This window comes from Vanessa cardui, chromosome Z, assembly GCF_905220365.1.
Source record: "Vanessa cardui chromosome Z, ilVanCard2.1, whole genome shotgun sequence".
In the NCBI taxonomy this organism is placed as follows: domain Eukaryota; kingdom Metazoa; phylum Arthropoda; class Insecta; order Lepidoptera; family Nymphalidae; genus Vanessa; species Vanessa cardui.
In genome coordinates, this window is record NC_061154.1 from 15,719,955 (window position 1) to 15,729,263 (window position 9,309).

Sequence of the window (9,309 nt, forward strand, 5' to 3'; positions counted from 1 at the left end):
CACGGACTTATTTGTTAAGATAAGAGAGATAATGCTAGAAGCTATCATGGCTAGTACAAATAAGATTTATTAATAAGTATTATTATCGTAATACTGTGGACGAATGTGACTTAATTTTTTTTATCGATATCGATAATTAGTATATCTTATTTGTGAGAATTACTTACTTAGGTTTCTTAGACTATAGCACAATTTATCTGCTAATTAATGAATTATAACTGGACACTATTACAATTTTTTAGTACATATTTAAATATTAGTACTAGCAATAAGTACAAATCGAAGTGTAGATAGCATAGGATTCGCTTGGATTTGTACATAATGGATTTGTTGTACATATTCTCATCCAAAATTAGATACATATCGATCTATCGATATAGCTAAGTAAATTTAAAGGAATACATCACTACGGTTGACGCATTTATTTATTAACAAGCAACGCCCTCAAGTTTGTTCGCTTTGATTTTGGATATTATAATCGTAGACTTAGTTAAGTGGGTTATTAAAAATAATTAATGTTTGAATGCAAATTATATTTAAGAGAATAAATGTATATCGACTGACGTATGGCGACAGATAGGCCAAAACGGTTACCAGTACTTGTTGAAGTAGACACCAACGATTGTTTTTTTTACCCCAAAACACTAAATATATAAATATTTAAATTCAAATATTAATTAATATAAATATTTAAATTTAAAGTCTCGCGCACCGAGGGTTCCGTACAAACCTGCAAGGTTTACAAAGTTCGTTAATTACGACAATCGAGTCATAACTATGGTATTTTTATTGCAAAATGAGATTCATAACATTACAATGGGGAAAGATGGAGGAGCATAAATTTAAGACAAAGATCTCTTTATCGTTTAAGTAATCCTTTATTTTATATTAACACATATCATTTTTTTTTTCACGGGTTAAAGGCAATTAGATCTAAGTATTTGATATGAATTTCAACTTGATAGCTCTACGCGTTCATGAGGAAAAAAGTAATAAGTTTATATTTATTAAAAAATATATATTTTGTAATGTAACTAAAAATTTAAGGTTTTCGGAATTTTTCCTTTATGTGTGCTATAAAACGTTGCTTCATGCCAAATTTCAAGATTCTAGGTCGACTGGAAGTACCCTTTAGGTTTTGATTCCCTTGCGAGTACTTGCGAGTTTCAAAATATGCAGCTTAAATTGCTGTTTCTTTTGATTGCGTTGACATAAAAGTTTGATTTTGTTACAGCTTAAAGGTATTATAGACCTGAGTATTTGGTATGAATTTCAATTTAATACCTCTACGCGTTTATGAGGAAATCGGTAGTAAGATTAAAATTATTAAAAAAAATATATTATGTGATGTAACTAAAAATTTATGGTTTTCGTAATTTTTCCTTTATCTATGCTATAAGACGTTGCTTCGTACCAAATTTCAAGATTCTGAGTTCACGGGAAGCATCCGGTTTTGATTCCCTTGCAAGTGTCGAAAATTTGCGGCATAAACGGCTGTATCTTTTGATTGCGTTGGCTTAGAAGTTTGATTTTTTCACAGCTTCAAGGGACAGTAGACCCGAGTAATTGATATAAATTTCAGCTTCATACCTCCACGCGTTCCTGAGAGAAAGGGTCTTAACAGACGAACGGACGGACGGACAGACGGACAACAAAGTGATCCTATAAGGGTTCCGTTTTTTCCTTTTGTGGTACGGAACCCTAAAAAACAACGTTGGTGTCTACTTGATTCGTTTAAACTTTAACTTAATTGAATGGCAAGAGTAAGTGTTTATTTTGCCGAAGTATTTTGCGGATTTTTATCAGTATAATCAACATTTCGAAATACTTTTTCAAACATAGTAGGATATTTAATTTAACAGTAAACCCTGATGGATCTTTTACGATACACTGATAGTTTCCGAAAAGTAGGTATATGTTACAAATAAACAAATTCGAGTTTAAAATTATATTTTAACAATGTTATTAAGAACTTCAAGAAGCATTGTACGTACAGACACACGGCCCGTTATAGTTTTATAATGATAAGACTGATAGTGCAAGACGCTCTGGGTCTGTCAGGGGCAGTTGTCGCAATACTAGTCAAATATTAATCAATAATAAAGTTCAAGCAATTCTAGCTCTTCGATAAACATTTATTTATTCGTACCGATTATTTAAATCGTAGTTTATATTGCGAACAATCAACGTATATTGTAATGAAAACAGTTCATGCTACTTGACGTTGGTGCTCTTATCTTTGAAATTAGATGATCATAACAAAGACACTGGTTCCCTCGGCTAATTCATGTGAAAAACTTTGGTTTTGCTAATGTCGGGTAATAATGTTAAAGGGCGGTACCGAGACTTTACATAAATGTCTCTACTTATAGCTACGACATTCTATGACTATTTTATTGTACATAAGAAAAAAAACTGCCAATTTTAATTGACTCTTTAAAATCAGACTAAAGTTACTTAAACATTGATTTAGTATTATTAATTATGTTTATTTTTAATTATTAAGGAATACATTAAGGAATAGGGTATTCCGAATAAAAATACCATTTCAATTCGACAGTACGTACGTTAACAGAACAATATACGGAACTTATAAAAGAAACAATAAATTTTCAGTTTAATTTAAGACTGCGTCGAGTTTCTTTGTAAATTTTTTTTTTGTATCCAATTATGTCTTAAAAACTGTCAATTAATATAGAGAAGAAAATTGATATTTAGCTAAGATATATCGAAATTCCAATACATGACATTGGGTAGTGCATTAGTGATAAGAGACAGACTCCGCCTCGAGATCGGCACTGTTCGCTCGTAGCCGCCCCGACCCGGACGCTTTCTTAGATAAGTAAGTTAAGTTTCTATCCCTAAATTATTTTTATTAAATACTTATATAACGAATACTAACTATACCTTTTCAGTGATTGAGTGTTTATAATCCAGACGTAATATACTGCGACAATATTATATGTCAATTGAATTGCTTTTTTCTCACTTATGCTTGCGTCTCCATTTTTTATTTTAGTATTTAGTATTTTAATAAAGTAATGTGAATATGTATTTTTAAGTAAATGTGAAATATCAATTCGCACTCTTTCATCTGAATGTCGTAAGTTATTCGCTCATGATTTTCACTTTTACCTTACTTTAACTAACATTATAAATGCGAATTTTTGATGAACGGATATTTGTTGGGTACTCAATCGCCAATACGGCTATAGGGATCCGAATTATTCTTGGTACAAAGATATATTATAGACCGGAATACCTTCAAAAAGCAATCAAAGCCGCTGGTACAAGTTAAATGTAAGTATAACACGATGTTACACTTGCATTTGAGCCATTTATTTTAGTATACTTGGAAAATATTTGAACCTTTTTTTGTTTGATTTTGCATGTGACAAATTTATATGTAAGTAGTATGTAGGGTGTACAAAATTAATAGACCGATGTTCCAAGTCTATTTGGTTGAGCTTCGATTGTTTAACTTTGACTATTCTCTTATGTGTCGTGTAGATAACTTATTATCGCACTGTATTGTGTTGACATATTTAATGGTTCAAGGTCGTTAATCTTAATTCGAGATGTTCACGCGCCTATTATATTCCTATCTAGTTACTAAATGATTTCTTGTATTTATTATTATATTATAATATAAATTTATTTTAAAATAGTATTCTCAGGTGTTTTAGGCGGGAATTAAAAATCAATGATAATTCAATTTTCATATCTACTTCTAATGTACAATCGAGATAAAATTTCTCGGTCTATAATTAATGAGTGTGCAGAAGATAGGGCTGGAATCCCAGGGTAGTTCAATAAAAAATTATCGTATATTTATTTTAAGGATTCTCATTTGCAACCCTTGATTAGACAGGATCAACATTAAGGTTTATATTACAATCCAATATTGATTATTCGAAAGTACAGTGAGGATTGTGTTCACAAATTCATTTCTAAATAATAATACCTTCATAGATTGCCTTGGAATTTAATGCCGTCGCCGATATTGGTCAGATATCATCTTGAATACGAAGATAACGTAACTACCCTTCTTTATGTTACCATACACTATATTGAAGATATATCCATATGTATTTTTAATAATCATTACATAATGAAGTATTAAGCTCAAATCCTAATGTAACGTCCCAATGGTATGCACAGCCTAGCAATTGATGCTGGGCTGTATTGTGTTATTCTTGACAACTAACAAATATAACTTTTTTGATTCAACTAGTTTGCAATGGGAAGATAAATCATGTTTCTTTTTTGTGTAATTTTTCAGACAAACAATATAAAAATGGTGCTAGCGAGTATAATGCGTTCGGCGACGAGGTACAGCCGGTCTGGTGTCACACATTGCTGCCGGAGAGCCTTCTATAGCACAGATAACAAAGGTAATATTCAATAATAATTGGTACAATTATATTACCAGACTGAATGTACGAAAATAAATACAATAAGTATTCATTTTCGTAGTGACTTTAGAACGCCGTCAGAATAACGTTTGGCTTATGTCCTATGCTGTTTTTTGTTTTGGAATGCGTAACAAATTTTGACCACGACATTATTTGCTTTGCAATGAACTTTATTTACCAGAACATTTACAAAAACAGGATAATATTTAATTACTTTTAATTGCCTGTTTATTTCGGTCATATGGTTAAAGAGTTAGGAAAATGGAAGGGTCACACAAACCGAATTAATTACTCCTTTAATGTTATTTTGGACAGGCAATAAACTGCGCTATCTATAAAATTAAATTATATGAACAAGCTCTAAGTCGTTACGAGTATAATTTCTTAAATACAGATATACTATTCTTTCAATAAACAGTTTTAATTATTCGTATTTAATAGGTTACAATAATATTAATATATATATTAATAACCTGTATTTTGGTTTAATTTATAGATTAATTATTTATTAATTTATAGATTTAGTTATTTCTTTATGTAAAGGATATAATATCGCTTCATGCTACTGCGACCTCATTTCATTGTTTTTTTAATGTAATAATTAATATGATGGTCACCACCGTACAGGCACTGCTTCTTATTACCAACTTATTAATTCAATGGTATTTGAGTTTTTGAATCAATAGTGACAGTTTTTAGAGTAATTTTAAAGGTTACCGTCATCAATACAAAGTAATCCTGTTTAACGACATAATGTTTGATAAGGGGGTGGTACCACTCATAGGTAGTATGACCGATAATGTCCGAATGTAATTATAATAGAATATTTTATCACATTAGGTATATAATATTTATAGTTTGAACTTAACGTTATCACGTTCATTTTATATATTTTTATTGATAATACGAAAACGACTCTCATTAATTGTCTATCTTCATGAATAATTAGCGACTAAGATATTAATTTCCAAACATTATTAGTAAGTGCCAAATTATTATAAATAATATTATTTTTAATATGTACCTTAAAAGAGTTTTAATTTAATACATAACGAGAAGCGAAGTAAGTTTGCAAGCGATTTATCAATTAATTATAATATACTGTGGAATTAATTTAAAATGCATTGCGAAGTTTTTTTACATTCCTTTTTCAAATTGAACGCTTAATAATACAATACTATGTCCACAATAATTTAACGTATGAAAGAAGAAAACAAAAGTATTTTGTAAAAGAGCAATCGAGTCAGAACGTTCTTTAATTAAAAACAATGTGTTATTACTTTATAGTCCGCTTCACGAACAATTTTATTATTTAATTGGCTAACTATTATAAGATATCTTACTAACAAATTAATGAATGAATGAATGTAGATCGAATGACGAATGAAAAAGCATTATTGCTCATATAATGTCTACCGATCCAACCAGGCTTCGCACGAGGGCAATGCTGACATTAAATATGTAACAACAAAATTTGTTTATTTACAACGTCACATTACAAACTTCTAAAATTATCAACGTTTCTTTACTATATGGTCCATATACAAAAACCTTCCTCTCAAATCACTCTATCTATTAAAAAAATAGCATCAAAATTCGTTGCGTAATTTTAAAGATCTAAGTATAACTACATAGGGATAGACAGCGGTAAGCGACTTTTTTTTATACTATGTTATGATACATGTTTATGCAATGTGTCATGTTGTAAACATTTATAAAATAAATATATGTGATTTATTTATATTCCAGGACGCTACTACACAAAGAAACACGAGTGGGTGTCATTGGATTCCGGGATCGGGACAATCGGTATTTCAAATTACGCTCAGGTGCGGAACGAACCTTATTTTAAACTTACTGTTAAGTGTATCACATATTGTACATTATTTTTATAAGGATTTTTAAACTTTTAATTAAGCATGGACTAAATATCGCAACCGGTTCAAACCAGTTTCATCTGAGATTAAGCTCAAGTATTATCTATACATTAAAATGTAATATGTACAAGAAGTTTTTAATTTCGGATGATTTAGATATATATCTTCAAAGAAATAGGGTCTTTTGTAAATATCTACACTCATATTGTTTGAAAAAAATTACAATAAATTTTCGATTTATAGTTTTAGTTATATAAACCGTAACTATCTTTGAAATTTAAGTAAATACTTAATATTTTAAATGTATAATATATCTTATATTAATCTTTCGTATCAAAATAATACGAAAAACGCAGTTAGTCAGTATAAATCACTTTTGATTGGCTCGTTACTTATTTTTATTGGTTCAGGATCGTGAGATAACTCTACGTTTTATCTAAATAAAGGGCAATCATCTAGTCAAATATCGGGGTCTGGGACCGACCCGGCGCGGCGTCTTAGTTTCTGATTATTGAGGTCAATAGCATTATTATTAACGCATATAATAGCATTATTATATTATTAACGCTTTGCATGTATCTTGAATAGTTCGTAGTTCGTTTTTATCTTTGCACATGACACCATTACTCGAACGCCGATTAGTTAGTAAACGTACTCGATTATATATAGCCGAGATTTGTTATTCATTCCATTTTCGTCAATTCAATTTAATAAGACTTATTTTAATTACATTACACGAACTTAAATACGTCTTAATGGTGCGTCTAATATTAAATAATTTGTTACAATCTGGTATATAGAAGATATGTAGTACGACACAACTTAGGTGAAGCATTGGCAAAATTCGTTAAATCGATCACATCCGAATTAATTACGCTATCTCAAATTATCAATATTTAGTTCTCATGTGAATATGATCTTTACACAAACGTAATAACTTGTAACATCATATGATCTGCATTTGCTTTCTCGGGTTGAACTAACGCGAGAATCTATAGCGACGAATAGCGTCAATTGGCGCGATAGGCAGCTGTTTCTATTGGTTCTATAAATCGGCAGTAATACGTTTTAGTGAATTTGCCAATACTACATCTAAGTTGTGTTGTACTATACATACACAGCCCGCTGAAAGTATCTATCCGAATTCACATTCCGAATTCGATCCGACTCACAATCCGAAGTCCGGTACAAAGACATGATCAATAACAATAAATTATAATATAGATATACAATGTTTTTTTCCAGGAAGCGTTAGGCGAAGTTGTGTTCGTGCAGTTACCAGATGTAGGTCGGACGGTAGCCGCAGGCGACGAGTGTGGAGCCCTTGAGAGCGTCAAAGCAGCCAGCGAGGTCTATACGCCTGTCTCTGGAACTGTTAGTACATATATTTATAGTATATCGGTAGTTGTTAAAAAAATTGATTTATATCACTAGTTGTTAGGCAGTTTGCAAGTCATACACAACCTATAAGCAATTATCTTGAAATGGTAGTAAGTCCCTGGATGCGGAGAGCATATATTGCCGTTGTGGATATCCTTGGGAAGTTTTTATTTAAGAGTGGATGTCTTTCGGCTATGATGATGTTATTATTTTTTCCTTATAAATAAAACTTCGAAACCATATACAATTTTGAGAAACAATAGTAGTGACAGTGTGTCAAGGAGAAGACTTAAACGCGCTGCTCTAATAGTAATAAGTATGGTTCCATACACATAGCAGCTTCATTAGAATCATATAGGTTTCCTCACGATGGCAAGATCCACGTATTGCAATTTATTACACACACACATAGACATACGACTTTCGAATGATGTATGTAAAAATCCGGATGAACTAAGATATAATTCCGATTTAGAGATTTTTCGGTAAATAATATGCAGGCAGAATGACAAATGGGTCAGTCATCACTGCTCATAAACATTAGTGTTTTAAGAAATATTAGCCGAGGCCTTGCCATAAAAATCTTCATAACAATACAATTCTGGTTTATTTATATTAATGTCTACATATACGGAATAGAAAAAATATATGTTTCGTTAATTAACGAATTTAAAGAAAAATAGTTATAGATTTCACTGTTTGATCCACAAAAGAGTGCAATTATTAAAAGTAATATTAGGACAAAACTATATCAAAATATTTTCATACATTTTAGATAACTGAAAAGAACGACACGGTCGAATCAACGCCATCTCTTATCAACAAGTCCTGCTATGAAGAAGGCTGGCTGTTCAGGGTGAAGCTGTCTACGCCAGAGGATGTCCAGAAGCTCATGAACCAGACGGAATACGAAAAATACCTCGAAGAGTCTCACTGACATTGCATTTGCCTTTAACTTTTCTTATAAGTTAGATAGTAACGACGTTAATCTCTGAACCTCATATCAAATTATATTTCGACCACTTAAATGCAATTTGTAAACATGCTGAAAACGATATAAAACTCATGCAAACACATTCTATAAAAACATACATATACTGACACGTCAAGTGCAAAATCACTTGGTCAGTTAAGAACTTTAAACTTTGCAAAATATAATTTGGAAAACGCAATAATCGTACTATAAAATTAAAGTTATTTGTTACCAACTTTTATTTAACTGAACCCGTCCATCGAATCTGTTTTTGAAGACATATTTCATACAAATACAAAAATGTGTTGCTTGGCCGCACAAACTAGTACTAAATTTTTTCTTTTTGGAAAAAATCGTTACCAAATATTCATTACCAAATATGTAATTTAAATTTTTAAATGGTAATGTATGGAAATAACTACCTACAAACTTTGAATATAAGTAGGAATGTTACATACCTACATACAGAAATGGGCCAGGGTAGAAATAGAGATAGCTAAACCTGCCTACCCTATTAAGCTTCTTCGTCTTCAACGAATATTTTTTTTGTGTGTCAAGCGTTCGGCCCATCGGCCATCGAGATGGCCCAGTGGTTAGAACGCGTGCATCTTAACCGATGATTGCGGGTTCAAACCCAGGCAAGCACCGCTGATTCATGTGCTTA

The 9,309-nt window shown here is 31.3% G+C and overlaps 1 protein-coding gene across 1 annotated transcript; it reads left to right on the forward strand.

Annotated features, from left to right (window-relative positions):
- The first annotated feature begins 2,736 nt into the window (after nt 1-2,736).
- LOC124543100 (glycine cleavage system H protein-like) lies at nt 2,737-8,759 on the forward strand. Its single transcript, XM_047121144.1, has 5 exons — nt 2,737-2,842; nt 4,283-4,394; nt 6,165-6,244; nt 7,538-7,666; nt 8,448-8,759. Exons 2-5 carry the CDS (start codon nt 4,298-4,300, stop codon nt 8,607-8,609), a joined length of 468 nt encoding a protein of 155 aa, XP_046977100.1. The 5' UTR covers nt 2,737-2,842; nt 4,283-4,297; the 3' UTR covers nt 8,610-8,759.
- The last annotated feature ends 550 nt before the right edge of the window (nt 8,760-9,309 follow it).

Excerpts from the sequence above, each read along its gene's own strand:
- LOC124543100 (XM_047121144.1), top strand. The coding sequence starts at position 4,298 with ATGGTGCTAGCGAGTATAATGCGTTCGGCGACGAGGTACAGCCGGTCT. Across the intron at positions 4,395-6,164 it reads CTATAGCACAGATAACAAAG|GACGCTACTACACAAAGAAA; the intron begins GTAATATTCAAT and ends TTTATATTCCAG. Across the intron at positions 7,667-8,447 it reads ATACGCCTGTCTCTGGAACT|ATAACTGAAAAGAACGACAC; the intron begins GTTAGTACATAT and ends CATACATTTTAG.